The following is a 15000-nucleotide window of genomic DNA, read 5'->3' on the forward strand; positions in this document are numbered from 1 at the left end:
AGGTTACAGTGATCTCCAAGAGTAAAAGAACAATAGAGATTTAGCATTTATAGTACAGTCACCGATTTGTTGTCTCTGTTATAATAGAAAATTCAATAGTTTTCTTGTAAATTCCTCACCTCTCTTTTCTTTAAAAAACAGAAACAAGTCAATTGCATATCCATCCATCGATCAATCTCTTCAAATTGTCATTTAACCGAACCAAGATGTGGGGTACCCTTAAGAAACGTGCAGGACTGCCTTGGGTGTCCTCCTGTGTGTGCACTGATGAGAATAAAAATGTACATACATACATAAATACTTGCACAGTATATATATATTGTAGCTGTGTTTCTTTTCATCTTTGTGTACATATTGCTTTGTTTATGTTCATCTATATGTATAGATACATACATTCATACATATATATTCATATATTTAGATACAACAAACACATACACACACATGTATATACACACGCACATATATATGTAAAGATAGATATAAATATAGATATGATACATATATATGAATATACATTTATGATGTATGTACATATATATACATATATATACATACACATATATGTGACTGTGTGCGTGCGTGTGTATGATTGCATTAGATATATCCAACCAGAATTGGCAGTCATGTACTAGCATGGAAGCTGAATATGATTTGGAATGCATGAACAAATATCTGAAATCATCATGCAGTTTATTATAGTAATGTACTACACATATTACATATGTATTAGTTATGGTGTTCTGCTGGAATTTTAGGGAAAATCCTACATGTGGACATAATACTAATATCAAACTGCCCAAAAGAAAAAGAAACTAGAAATTCAAAAACCTCGCTTGGAAACCGTCGCCGTTGCGTGCGAGTGAGCGGGACGCGAGGATGGAGGCGAGATAGAGGAAGGGAAAGCTGGAAATGGTGTCTCAGGACGTCAGCTCCTTCGATAGCTCAGTTGGTAGAGCGGTGGACTGTAGTCGGTTGTGAAGCAGACATCCATAGGTCACTGGTTCAAATCCGGTTCGAAGGATATTTTTATTTTTTATCATCTTTATAGTCCCCCACTCTCTTTCTCTCTCTCATTCTCATTCTCTTTCTTACTTATACACACGATCACGATCTGTTATAAGATAACCAGGTACCACGAAATACATATAAAATCCTGGTCTTACAAACCGTCGCTCTTGGGAGCGAGTGAGCGGCGCGCGACGAAGGAGGCGAGGCAGAGGAAGGGAAAGCTGGAAAGGATGGCTTCTGATGTCAGCTCCTTCGATAGCTCAGTTGGTAGAGCGGTGGACTGTAGTTGGTTGTGAAGCAGACATCCATAGGTCACTGGTTCGAATCCGGTTCGAAGGATACTTTTTATTGCCACGATTATCATCTTCATTATCATAATCGTCATCATGCCCATGACTACAGTATAAACTCACTTTCATTAGTTTGTCTTGGGGCAACAGATCATTATGTTTAGAATTATTCTCAAATATTAATTGTCTTCGCTTGATTTGAATTGTTTATTTAATGGGTATACAGTATTTTCAAATACAGAAGTTTTACGCTCGGAACAAAATCTCTGAATGAAACAAAATTTACCTCAGAAAAAAATATATATATTTCCTTTATTCGGGAATTTCTAGGTTGCTGGTTTGTAAGAATAAAATATTTTATAGATGTTCAAGAGTAAAAGAACAAGAAAAAGAAACAAAAATAGAGAGATTTAGCTTTGTCGTGTATAGTATAATAACCGAGTCGTTTCGTTATAATAGAGAATTCAACAGTTCTCTTGTAAATTTTACAACACTTTTCTTGAAAATATTAGAAATAAGCCAGTTGTATAGCTATTCATCCATCAATCTCTATCAATTGTTATTCAACTGAACAAACACGTTTTGCGACCTTGAACGCCCTTTTGTACCTGAGTTGTGGCGTACCCTTGGGAAACTTACAAAACTGCCTTTTGCGTCCGCACGTGTGTGTACTGATAAGAATAAAAACGCACTCACTCCAATATCATCACAACATTGGAATGCATGAACAAATATCTGAAATCATCATGCAGTTTAGTATAGTAATGTACTACACATATTACACATGTAATAGTTATGGTGTCCTGTTGGAATTTTAGGGAAAATGTTACATGTAGATATAATATTAATACTGAAATGCGAGCCGGAAGAAGGAAAAGCTGGAAGTGGTGACCAACGCATATGTATTTGCATGTATGATGTATGTACATATATACAAATATATGCATACACGTATGCGTGTGACTGTGTGGGTGTGGGTGGGTGTACGTGTGTGTGTGAGTGTGTTTGTGGAGGCGAGGCAGATGAAAGGAAAGTTGGAGGTAGTGCTTGTAAGAAGCAACTCCTTCGATAGCTCAGTTGTTAGAGCGGTGGACTGTAGTTGGTTGTGAAGCAGACATCCATAGGTCATTGTTTGTTTTTGTTTTTATTATTTACTGAGTTCTCCCACTCTCTCTCTTCCTCGCAAACACATACTCCCAATCTATTTAAGATAAACATGTACTATGATTTGGCATGAAGCAATATGGATACAATGACTTCGAGTTAAGCTGGATTTTGTCGCACCCCGGGAACACCAGCATTCCACGCTGCAATTACTGCTGATGCTTTTTCCTTCCATGTTGTATGAAGGTATATTGCACTACATTAACTGTAGATTTTTTCTTTTTTAACCAAAGGTTACTTAGCGTTTTCATGCATTTTTTCTAATGTGCTGCAGCAATTGATTGGAATATTCCCATAATGTGGATATAATACTAATATTAAAAAGCCTAAAAGAAAAAGAAAATAAAAACTCAAAATCCTTGCTTGGAAACCGTCGCCGTTGGGAGCGAGTGAGCGGCGCGCGACGGTGGAGGCGAGGCAGAGGAAGGGAAAGCTGGAAATGATGTCCATTGATGTCAGCGCCTTCGATAGCTCAGTTGGTAGAGCGGTGGACTGTAGTTGGTTGTGAAGCAGACATCCATAGGTCACTGGTTCGAATCCGGTTCGAAGGATAGTTTTTATTGCTATGATTATCATCTTCATTATCATAATCGTCATCATGCCCATAACTCACTTTCATTGTCATTTCATTTCCATTGTCATCGCTTGATTTGAATTGTTTATTTAATGGGAATTCAGTATTTTCAAATAAAGAAGTTTTACGTTCGGAACAAAATCTCTGAATGAAACAAAATTTACCTCAGAAAAAAAAATCCTTTATTCGGGAATTTCTAGATTGCTGCTTTGTAAGAATGAAATATTTTATAGATGTTCAAGAGTAAAAGAACAAGAAAAAGAAAAAAAAAAGAGAGATTTAGCTTTGTCGTATATAGTATAGTAACCGAGTCGTTTCGTTATAACACAAAATTCAACGGTTCTCTTGTAAATTTTACAAATCTTTTCTTGAGAACATTAGAAATAAGCCAATTACATAGCCATTCACCCATTAATATGTCTTCAAATTGTTATTTAACCGAACAAACTCGTTTTGCGACCTTGAATGCCCTGAAACTTGGAGGTGGTGCTTGTAAGAAGCAACTCCTTCGATAGCTCAGTTGTTAGAGCGGTGGACTGTAGTTGGTTGTGAAGCAGACATCCATAGGTCATTGTTTGTTTTTGTTTTTATTAGTTACTGAGTTCTCCCACTCTCTCTCTTCCTCGCAAACACATGCTCCCAATCTATTTAAGATAAACATGTACTATGATTTGGCATGAAGCAATATGGATATCATGACTTCGAGTTAAGCTGGATTTTGTCGCACCCCGGGAACACCAGCATTCCACGCTGCAATTACTGCTGATGCTTTTTCCTTCCATGTTGTATGAAGGTATATTGCACTACATTAACTGTAGATCTTTTTTTTTAACCAAAGATAACTTTTAGTCTCTGTTGAAGTCAATGTATATGCATTTTTTTATGCATTGCAGGCAATTATCTTTTACATATGAATAGATTGGAATATTTCCATATAGTGTTCTTGCCATATAGTAATTGGCAACATCACAGTATTCATAACGTAATGACTGAATCTGAACGGAGCCATGGAGATTAGTATGTATGGGTCGGGGGGCCACAGTATAGGAAAGATTGGGATCATTGTGTTAGAGGAAAGAAAAAATATATTCAAATGTTTTATTTATATGTGAATCCCCATTATTCCCTGACGATGCAGTGATCGTGCTCGCCTGCGTCGCAACACAACAGCTGCTGCGACGCGAATTCCGCGTACTCCCAGGGGCCGCCGCACACCTCGAAGTAGCCGTACACCTGCGGGACCGAGAATTAATTATCTTCAGGTAAGATTTGCCTTGTTTCCATCACTCAAGTAAACAAGGAAGAAATCACAATCACAACTTCATTTGAATAATATTTGCAACATAAGAGACGCTGTTACCCTGTGGTTGACGATCCAGTTAATGTTGTAATTGGCGAGGAACGAGCATATGGACTGGCCGACGGTGTCGCCGTTCTCCTGCACCAGCCACAGGTCGCCGTTGTTGCTAAGGGTGTTCAGCTGCAACACAGGCATACGGTTGATTTAACTGATTTAATGCAGTTTCAGGTGTAAAACTTTCTAGGAATCGAAAGCCAGATTTTATAGAAAATTTGAAAGCGATCTGATACGAACTAGGCCTTACACTAATTTCATTTCGTCACTGCATTCATACAGTCGAACACCGATTTTAGGCAGATTTAAATCAAAATGATTCTAACTTGCATATGAATATATAACTAGAGACATTATTTTACTTTAGAAAAGAAATCATAAAAAATATCATATATACATACACACACACATATACATACATATATATAATCATATACATATACATATATTTACATAATCGCACACACACACACACACGCACAATATATATATATATATATATATATATATATATATATATATATATATATATATATATATATACATATACATATATATATATATATATATATATATATATATATATATATATATATACATATACATATATACCAAACACACCTCGGTGACGCATGCGGTCTTGCACTGTCCGGCGTCGTCTTGGCAGGAGTCGATGATGATCTGGGGTGCTTCGTACACCATCATCTCGTTGTACTCGTAGGTGACGAAGGCGGCGCAGCGGCACCAGGGCTCCGTCTGGGCGCTGCAGAGGGGGTAACAAGCATGTAAAATAAATAAATAGATATGCATGAACAGGAACCTCCATGGGAATGAAATAGCATTCAGCGTTGCGGGAACAATTTGCAAAAGGAAATTAAACATGAACAGAGTACGTGCTTGGAAAGAGGCGTCGTCTTCACAAGGGATTATTCCCTTTCGGCCCAAAATGGAGTCTGAGGTAGAGCCTGTTCCGAGGAATGATCCTCCACAGTTCCAATAATCAAACTTTCAAGAGTTCCTAGTTTCTATTCCGGACGAATTGTTAAAAGAATTATACCTTTGAATAGCCTTTAGGTAATTTTACTTGCTGAATGTTGGACATTTCAGTATTCTACCTTTTTTTTTCTTTATGTGAATTTAGACATCTCCTGTATCTAAGGAAAAACTTTAAACGATAGCGTCCCTTTTGTGTCACCCTGACTACCCGCGATATACAAACGGCTTTTTCATGCACACTGGGGATACGAGAGCTTATTTCTTTCAATATTAAGACGACAGAATGAGGCTGTGGTATCCATCTTAGTAACGGCCGTACTCAAGAAACTTTCATCAAGACCCAGCTGCCAGTTCCGACGAAAATCTCGCAAAGTCACCTGACAAGAAGTATCTGCGACTAACCGACTAACGACTACGAGCGCAAAACTTTGTTGGGTATTATACGTGCATATGTATGTCACTATATCCTAGAAAACGCTTCTTTTTAGGCACTATGTGACACTTGTGTAGCACTACTCCTAATACTCGAGAAAATGTTCGTGAGTATAGCCCTGTACTTAACGCTGAATAACACATAGCAAAGAAAAGAGAGCCTACCTGACGGCGGCGACGATGGCGAAGACGAGCAAGAGGACCTTCATGGCGGAGGGAGGTGACGAAGTGAATACTTCCGGGAGATGTTCGACCTCTTTTATATCCTAAACGGACTCTCCCATCAACACCTGCAACAGAAACGGACCCAGATTTTCAAAATAGTTGTCAAGGCGGATTTACATGACAGTGTTGGCAGTGATGTCATTCTTGCTTACTCACGAACGGAAGAAAAGACACAAGAATCAATAAAATACAAGCAGTACAGAATAGAAAAAGGTAAAAAGAATAGTAAAAATAAGACAAACGACAACAAATTCTAATGTTTTCAAGATGGTATCAAATTTAGAGTTATTCTCAGATAACCATTGTTTTCGCTTGATTTGAATTATTTACTTAATGGATGTATAACATTTTCAATAAAGAAGTTTTACGTTCGGAACAATCTTTTGAGATTTTTTAGAACGGTGATTTGTAAGAATGAGAGATTACAGTGATGTTCAAGAGTAAAAGAACAAGAACAAGAAATAGAATGGAGAGATTCACCTTTGTCGTGTATAGTACGGTAACCAAGTCGTTCTCATTGTTATAACAGAAAATTCAACAGTTCTCTTGTAAAGTCTTCAAATCTCTATTCTTAAGAATATTAGAAATAAGCCAGTTGCATCAATCTCTTCAAATTGTCATTTAACCGAACAACCATGTTTTGTGACCTCGAAAGCCCCTTTTGCACCTGAGTTGTGGCGTACCCTTGGGAAAAGTACAGAACTGCCTTGGGCGTCCGCACGTGCTGAAGAAAATAAAACCGTACATACATACATACATACATATACAGTATATATATCGTGGCTGTGTTTCTTTTCATCATTTTGTACAATTACTTTATGTTCATATATATGTATAGATATATACATACATTCATGCACATATATTTTCATATATTTTTAGATAAAACAAACACATACACACCGGTATATATATGCATATATATATATATATATATATATATATATATATATATATATATATGCATGTGTGTGTAACTGTGTGGGTGTACGTTTGTGTGTGACTCCATTAGATATATCCAACTGGAACTGACAGTTGTGTGCAAGCATGAGAACTGAATGTGATATGGAATACATGAACAAATATCTGAAGTCGTCATGCAATTTATCATTGTACTGCACGTATTACATATCTATTAGTTTTGGTGTTCTGTTGGAATTTTATAGAAGAAGCTGCATTTGGATATAATTCTAATACTGAACTGCCTAAAAGAAAAAAAAAAAAAAAAAAAAATCGCTTGGAAATTGTCGCCGTTGGGAGCGAGTGAGCGGCGCGCGACGGTGGAGGCGAGGCAGAGGAAGGGAAAGCTGGAAAGGATGTCCTCTTATGTTAACGCCTTCGATAGCTCAGTTGGTAGAGCGGTGGACTGTAGTTGGTTGTGAAGCAGACATCCATAGGTCACTGGTTCGAATCCGGTTCGAAGGAAATTTTTTTTCTGTTTATTTGTTGGTAGTCTCTCCCTCTCCCTGTCTGTCTGGCTATTTCTTTCTCTCAAAGACACGCACAATCACTATCTGTTATAAGATAACCAGGTACCACGAAATAAAATTAAAATCCTGGCCTAGAAACCGTCGCTCTTGGGAGCGAGTGAGCGGCGCGCGACGAAGGAGGCGAGGCAGAGGAAGGGAAAGCTGGAAAGGATATCTACTAAAGTCAGCTCCTTCGATAGCTCAGTTGGTAGAGCGGTGGACTGTAGTTGGTTGTGAAGCAGACATCCATAGGTCACTGGTTCGAATCCGGTTCGAAGGATACTTTTTATTGCCATGATTACTATCTTCATGATCATAACCGTCATCATACCCATGACTATCAGTATAAACTCATTTTCATTAGTTTGTCATGGAACATCAGATCATTATGAAACGTTTTTATTTTATGCAGTGTTTTTTTAATCTTTAATGATGTTAAGTAAAATGTCATAGATAAAATGGAAATTCCCTGGTCTACATGCTGATGAGTGCCCTATGTCATATAGGTATCAACCAACTGAATTAACTAGGTCTTGCCTCATAGTTATAATCAGTTTTGTTTGAATTCTTTGTAGCATTGATGATAATGATAATAATAATGACCACAATGATATAGAATAATAATAACGATGATAATGATAATAACAACAGCAACAATTATTTCCTAATCACTATTTCTAATTTGTTCAAGCAACCAACCTTTTTATTGCCATGGACGTTAAGTGTCCTAAGTTACATTGATCAAATATGCCTGGCGTTATATCTGTATTCCTTGTGAATATGGAGTATGATTGCTAATACTGGTCACACAATAACGTCGTTTCATTTATCGAAGATGGTTTATCGTAGTGACATCTTGATCACATATTCTTACTAATTTTATTTGTTTACCCTTTTTTTGCCTAATTCATATATCTATTTTTGTCACAAGTCATTACTGTTTACATTCTGAGATGTTCCTTGAGCTTTGTACACACAGCATATAGAGGCAAATTATCATCCCAAGTTGAGCTAATATCACTTTTTTTTTTTTTTTTGGGGGGGGAGGGTAAAGACAGTTATATCATAAGCTATAACACTTTTTTTTCTAAAATACATAATTTGTTTCCTTGAATCATAACATGATCATTAATTAACGCCTTTCGATACACCTACGCCACTGGACAAAAAACAAAAACAAAAGAATTCTGAACCCTTAAATCATAGGTTCAAATCTTCCCCAAATTAATAATAAGCAGATGAAAAAATGAAAACTATCTATCCTAGGAGGATTCGAACCTATGAATTGTGTCTCACCGAAGGTCCAAGAGAGTGCGAAAGCCATTATAAATTTACTTTCCTGTCATTTATTCCTCAAACCGCAAATGCGACGTTGCCAGCTCTGTCTAGAAGGGTTTGGGGTCTGATTTTACACTTCTTCGCTTACTTCAAAATTTAAATGATCATAAATGCGCAATTATTATTATCATTATTAGCTTATGCTTTTTATGTAATTAGGTTAAGCACCATCTCCATTTGATTATCATAAACATTATTGTTTATTACCCGCAGTGATTTTGTTGGTGTTATTATCATCTTTATTGTTGCTATTATTATCATCATTACCATTATTATCATAATGATAGGTATTATCTATTACCATTGGCATGAGTATTATCGTTATTATTATGATTATCATTATCATTACGATTATCATAAATCTTATCGTTATCATTATTATTATTATTATCATTATAATAATAATAATAATAATAATAATAATAATAATAATAATAATAATAATAATAATACCATTATTGTCACTCTTATTATTATCATAATTATTTTTATTACTATAATAATAATGATTGTAGTGAATTTCCCCTGGCTTCAGGCGGGTCACCCCGCAGGCTTTCGGGCCGCCTGTTCCCCTGACGTTTACGGACCTGTATAGGAACTCTACGGACTCCTTCGCCCTGCAAGATGACGTGGCTTTGCTGTTTTTCAGTTTTTTTTTTTTAATAAGAATGAATTCTATATTTACCTTGTCTTATTCTTGCCTTTTTTCCTTCGACTAATTCACCTTAGTTTTGTTTCTCTCTCGTTTTTTCTCTGTGTTTTCCCGTTTTCCCTCACGGATCCCTTTCTTTCACTTTTTCGTACTTTCCTGTCTTTTATTTATTCTACGTGCCCATTTTTGTATAGTTTTATTATTCTTTTTATTTTATGTATATTTAAACTTATTCCAAACTCACTATAACACTATTTAAGAAATAAAATGAATTGCATTATGGGTAAAATCATCAGCAAGCGCGGGAAGCCCCAGTATAAAAGGTCAAGCCAGGTCGGTCAGACGGGAGATTGGCTTTTTATCTTGGTGACAGACCGTTGGATTTTTAGCTGGCTGACTGGTGCTTCTCGTGCTGTGGTGGGTTGCCTCTGTTCCAGGTAAGAGCATGGTGTGTTGTATTGTGTATTGGTTATGTTCGAAAGATTTGTGCGTAATAAATGTATAATATGGATGCTCTCTTTTATGTTGCCTTTTTAGTCAGCCAGTGATGTCATTTTATTGTTCTTTTTATTGAGGTTACGGGATCACGTTCAAATCACCTGAGAGTCATCCTCAAAATACGCCAAAACCCACAAGGACATTACCTGTAGTTGGGTAACACGCTACCAAACTAACATCTTTAACTCTACTGAGTTTAATTATCCACTACAATAATAATAATAATAATTATTATTATTATTATTATTATTATTATTATTATTATTATTGTTGTTGTTGTTACTGTTATTGTTATTATTTATTTATTTATTATTATTATTATTATTATTATTATCATTATTATTATTATTATCATTATTATTATTATTATCGTTATTATCATTATTACTATTATTATCAATTCTACTATTATTAATGTTACTATCATTATTTTTGTTATCATTAGTATCATTATTTTTATTATTATCATTTTCATTACTATCATTAGTAGTAGTATTCTAATTATCATCATCATCATTATTATCATTATTATTATCATTTTTATCATTATTGTTATTATTACTGTTGCCATTATTATTAGTAGTAGTATTAGTATAATTATACTACTACTACTACTATTATTATTATTAATTATTATAATTATTACTGTTGTTGTTGTTGTTATTAATGTTATCATTGTCATTAGTAGTAGTAGTAGTATCATTATAATAATTATTAGTATAATTATTATCACTATTATTATTACTACCACCAGGGATAAAGCACGATGATGATTTTGCTGCCTCATGCCTCACAATTAGATTATCAACATCTAATCATGGGATTGATAATTTTAAAGAGACACATTTTCTTAATTAGAACACTTCATCTGATATAAATGCATCTAATACATATCATTCCACTGAAATTATTTCTTTGGTCACGCTTAAGAATCAAAGTTGCCCCAAACAATACGAATCTGAGAGCAATGTCGAGCGTGCAAGATATAATTAATATTTCGGTTATGATTTGTAAGTCAAAGAACTTTTTTCGTGTGTGATTTTTTTGGCATCTTCATTTGACTGTTTATGATGTTAATTTGGTTATGATAAAACCTGCTTTCATCATTATTATCGACATTGATATAAATCTTTTCTTAACCTAGAAATGAAAATGATAATCAATTCTAAAACAAAATAATCAAATTAACTGTACAGCATTCGTGCCCTTCCACCACATCGCTGTTGGGAGCGAGTGAGCGGCGCGCGACGGTGGAGGCGAGGCAGAGGAAGGGAAAGCTGGAAATGGTGTCTAAAGATATCAGCCCTTCGATAGCTCAGTTGGTAGAGCGGTGGACTGTAGTTGGTTGTGGAGCAGACATCCATAGGTCACTGGTTCAAATCCGGTTCGAAGGATATTTTCCTTTTTATCACTTATTGAGTTTTTTTTTTTCTCTCTCTCTCTCTCACTCTCGCAGACGCACACTGTTTTAAGATAACCAGGTACGACAATATAAATTCAAAATCCTGGCCTCGATACCGTCGCCGTCAGGAGCGAGTGAGCGGCGCGCGACGGTGGAGGCGAGGCAGAGGAAGGGAAAGTTGGAAAGGATGTGCAACTATGTCAGCTCCTTCGATAGCTCAGTTGGTAGAGCGGTGGACTGTAGTTGGTTGTGAAGCAGTCATCCATAGGTCACTGGTTCGAATCCGGTTCGAAGGAAGATTTTGTCGTCATTTTGTTCATCATCATTATCACAGCTTCACTTATTCACCTTTATTCGAGAACCAGAACCACATGTAACGTTATAGTATGATAATTCTTCAGTGTACAATATCTGTTTATCAGTACAACGGGAACTGGACCGTGGTGTGCGAAAGCATAATATACGTGTATATATTTTGTGTAAAGCAAAGTACACAAGATTCATGACGTTTCTAGTAAAGTTGGACTCCTATTCAGACGGCATTGCTAATGTGAACCTGCCAGGATATAACTTCAAAAAATATGTATATGTATATATACATATATATGTGTATATATGCATATATATGTATATATGTATAAATGTATATATATGCATACTTATATATGTATATATATGCATATGCACACACACACAAACACACACATACACACACACATATATAACCATCCAGATGGTGTGTGTGTGTGGGTACGTGTTTATATGTACGTATGTAGATAACGCAGGTTATCTACAGTAATAATATATATGTTAAAGAAATCATAACATTTCATGATGCGACAAATTAAAAGAATACACAGATATATCTGATACACTTTATATGGCAAATATATTCTATAAAAACGTTGTTAGAATCATAAACAGCTGATTCCAAAATAGTGTGATCAACTTCCTCGCCCTTGCTCTTATAGATACTTAGGGATGCAATGCTTGTGACTGCTTCCGTTGCAACACAACTACTAATGCGACTGGAAACTGTCGCTGTTGGGAGCGAGTGAGCGGCGCGCGACGGTGGAGGCGAGGCAGAAGAAGGGAAAGTTGGAAATGATGTCTAACGATGTCAGCTCCTTCGATAGCTCAGTTGGTAGAGCGGTGGACTGTAGTTGGTTGCGAAACAGACATCCATAGGTCACTGGTTCGAATCCGGTTCGAAGGATAATTTTTGTAACTATTTTCAGTATCCCCATTGACATCAGTACAATTCACTCATATATAGCACGCACGCACACACACACACACTCACACACACACACACACACACACACACACACACACACATACATACATATATGTGTGTGTGCATAAGTGTGTATGTGTGTTTGTGTCAGTGTGTGCACACATATATATGTGCGTGTGTCAGTGTGTGTGTTTGTGTGTGTATGCATATATGTGTGTGTGATTACACGTGCACACGTGTGTATGTATATATATATGTATATATATATATATATATATATATATATATATATATATATAGAGAGAGAGAGAGAGAAGAGAGAGAGAGAGAGAGAGAGAGAGAGAGAGAGAGAGAGAGAGAGAGAGAGATAAAGAGAGATAGAGAAGGTGAGTTATAGATATCTATCGATGTGTCTAATGTCTATGTATGCATATATATATATATATATATATATATATATATATATATATATATATATATATATATATACATATATATTTATATATCTTAACTGTTTGTGTGTGTTTATATATGTGTTCGTATGTGTGCGTGTGTGTGTTATATATCAGTTAATTGTAATGATGTCAATGGAGATGCTGAAAATATGTATATATGTATATATACATATATATTTGTGTGTGTGTGTGTGTGTGTGCGTGTGTGTGTGTGTGTGTGTGTGTGTGTGTGTGTGTGTGTGTGTGTGTGTGTGTGTGTTATATATGTATATATACATATATATGTGTGTGTGTGTGCATAAACATATATGTGTGTATGAAACCTCTATCTAGAATCGGCAACACTGCATGTGAGTTTCGCCGGTGAATGAACTATTTGCTGTTTTTTAAACCCAAAAACTTTTTAACAGCTGAAACTACTCACACTTTGACTTTAGAAACAACAATCTAAATGGTATATAAGTATGTGTTCACAAAAACACACACAAACAGCATGAATTACATAAATAAATAAGAGCATTCATAACAGAGGAATATGCCTAATAATACTGTAGATAACCGTAACACAGAAAGATATGGCCATTATGATGCTCGTTAATCTATAACCGCAAGGAAAACAGCAGATATTTATTAAGAAATAACGGATTCGAACTCGGAACATTTGCAAAAGATTTCGTCATGAATATCTTCAATTTGAGAAGAAAAAAAAATGAATCACGCACTGCGCAACTTTCACCCCCGCCTCATCTGTCTCCCTCCAGTATGAAATATGCGAATTAAAGTATTTGCAGATAAATTAATGAAGGAAAATGATAATTTGGTGATAATCATAACTCAGTGATGATGATGATGATGATAGATATTACTATAATATCAATAATAATGTTAGATATGATGATCCTATTGGAGATAATTATGCTTATTATTAGTCTCGGTATCATTGTTGTTACGCCTATTACTGCTTACCATATGGGGAGTTGTATTATGATTATCATTATTCAGATAAAAATGGTGCAAAATATCCCACGAAAAGGATTCGAACCAATGACCTACGGATATTTGCTTCAGAACCGTTCTACCAAAGGAAACAGATTAACGTTACTCGTGTGAGATCTCACTTTCCCTTCCTCACCTCCTCCTCCCCCCCCCCCTATTTCTCCCCTCCCCCCCTCCCCTCGCCTCCTCTCACCTCCCTGACCACGCCCTCCCCGGCGGCGCAACGCGGAAGGCGCAGACGAGGCCGAACGCGAATAAAATGGCGCTGTTCAGAACGCTATGGATTTTCTTGGCACGTTATTATTGACTGTATTGATTAGGGTATTTTTACTGTTAAGTAGTACTAATGGTAGTAAGTAACAGTGATAAAAAAAAATCCGTTATTAATATCGTTATTGTTATCAGTAGTGTAACTGTCATCATCATTTAATTGTTATTATTGTGATTTCTTACTGTTTTTGTCATAATCATGATTGTCAGTAATAGTGATAGTATTATTGTCATTATCGTTGATGTTACTTTTATCATCACCATTGTTATTACCGCTGTTGAGATCATTATTAGTTCCACTATTATGACAATCGTCATCATTATCATTTTCACATCAAGCAACATAATTGTCATCAAAATTGTCATCATCCTCATTATCATACATGACAATATGGTCTGCAATTGCTTGCAATAGTCTGCAATTAAAGACTGTTATCTTGATAGAAATTATAAATTATCATAAATACAGATTTCAGTCACGAGTTCGGTAGACACATTATTCTAAAACAAAGAAAATCTCATTCACTGATTTGGATAAGGTATTAGCATTATATATATCAACATACTACCATCTAATGGAATCCGATAGTATCAAACGTTTCCCAGTGATGTGATAGCTTACTGGATGAACATAGAA

General features: G+C 35.7%; 1 protein-coding gene and 8 non-coding genes across 9 annotated transcripts; 8 read left to right on the forward strand and 1 right to left on the reverse strand.

Moving 5' to 3' along the window:
* Positions 1 to 934: 934 nt before the first annotated feature.
* On the forward strand, positions 935 to 1024 carry Trnay-gua. The gene is given in 2 exon segments: positions 935 to 971; positions 989 to 1024. It is a non-coding gene; the product is annotated as a tRNA-Tyr (tRNA).
* A 236-nt stretch (positions 1025 to 1260) lies between these two features.
* On the forward strand, positions 1261 to 1350 carry Trnay-gua. The gene is given in 2 exon segments: positions 1261 to 1297; positions 1315 to 1350. It is a non-coding gene; the product is annotated as a tRNA-Tyr (tRNA).
* A 1334-nt stretch (positions 1351 to 2684) lies between these two features.
* LOC119583937 lies at positions 2685 to 6097 on the reverse strand. Its single transcript, XM_037932648.1, has 4 exons — positions 5987 to 6097; positions 5015 to 5156; positions 4400 to 4519; positions 2685 to 4272 (listed from the first exon to the last, which is right to left on the reverse strand). Exons 1-4 carry the CDS (start codon positions 6028 to 6030, stop codon positions 4159 to 4161), a joined length of 420 nt encoding a protein of 139 aa, XP_037788576.1. The 5' UTR covers positions 6031 to 6097; the 3' UTR covers positions 2685 to 4158.
* On the forward strand, positions 2927 to 3016 carry Trnay-gua. The gene is given in 2 exon segments: positions 2927 to 2963; positions 2981 to 3016. It is a non-coding gene; the product is annotated as a tRNA-Tyr (tRNA).
* A 1284-nt stretch (positions 6098 to 7381) lies between the features above and the next one.
* Trnay-gua lies at positions 7382 to 7471 on the forward strand. Its single transcript is given in 2 exon segments — positions 7382 to 7418; positions 7436 to 7471. It is a non-coding gene; the product is annotated as a tRNA-Tyr (tRNA).
* Positions 7472 to 7705: 234 nt separating this feature from the next.
* Trnay-gua lies at positions 7706 to 7795 on the forward strand. Its single transcript is given in 2 exon segments — positions 7706 to 7742; positions 7760 to 7795. It is a non-coding gene; the product is annotated as a tRNA-Tyr (tRNA).
* A 3512-nt stretch (positions 7796 to 11307) lies between these two features.
* On the forward strand, positions 11308 to 11397 carry Trnay-gua. Its single transcript is given in 2 exon segments — positions 11308 to 11344; positions 11362 to 11397. It is a non-coding gene; the product is annotated as a tRNA-Tyr (tRNA).
* A 214-nt stretch (positions 11398 to 11611) lies between these two features.
* Positions 11612 to 11701, forward strand: Trnay-gua. The gene is given in 2 exon segments: positions 11612 to 11648; positions 11666 to 11701. It is a non-coding gene; the product is annotated as a tRNA-Tyr (tRNA).
* Positions 11702 to 12531: 830 nt separating this feature from the next.
* Trnay-gua lies at positions 12532 to 12621 on the forward strand. The gene is given in 2 exon segments: positions 12532 to 12568; positions 12586 to 12621. It is a non-coding gene; the product is annotated as a tRNA-Tyr (tRNA).
* Positions 12622 to 15000: the final 2379 nt, after the last annotated feature.

This window comes from Penaeus monodon, chromosome 17 (assembly GCF_015228065.2).
Source record: "Penaeus monodon isolate SGIC_2016 chromosome 17, NSTDA_Pmon_1, whole genome shotgun sequence".
In the NCBI taxonomy this organism is placed as follows: domain Eukaryota; kingdom Metazoa; phylum Arthropoda; class Malacostraca; order Decapoda; family Penaeidae; genus Penaeus; species Penaeus monodon.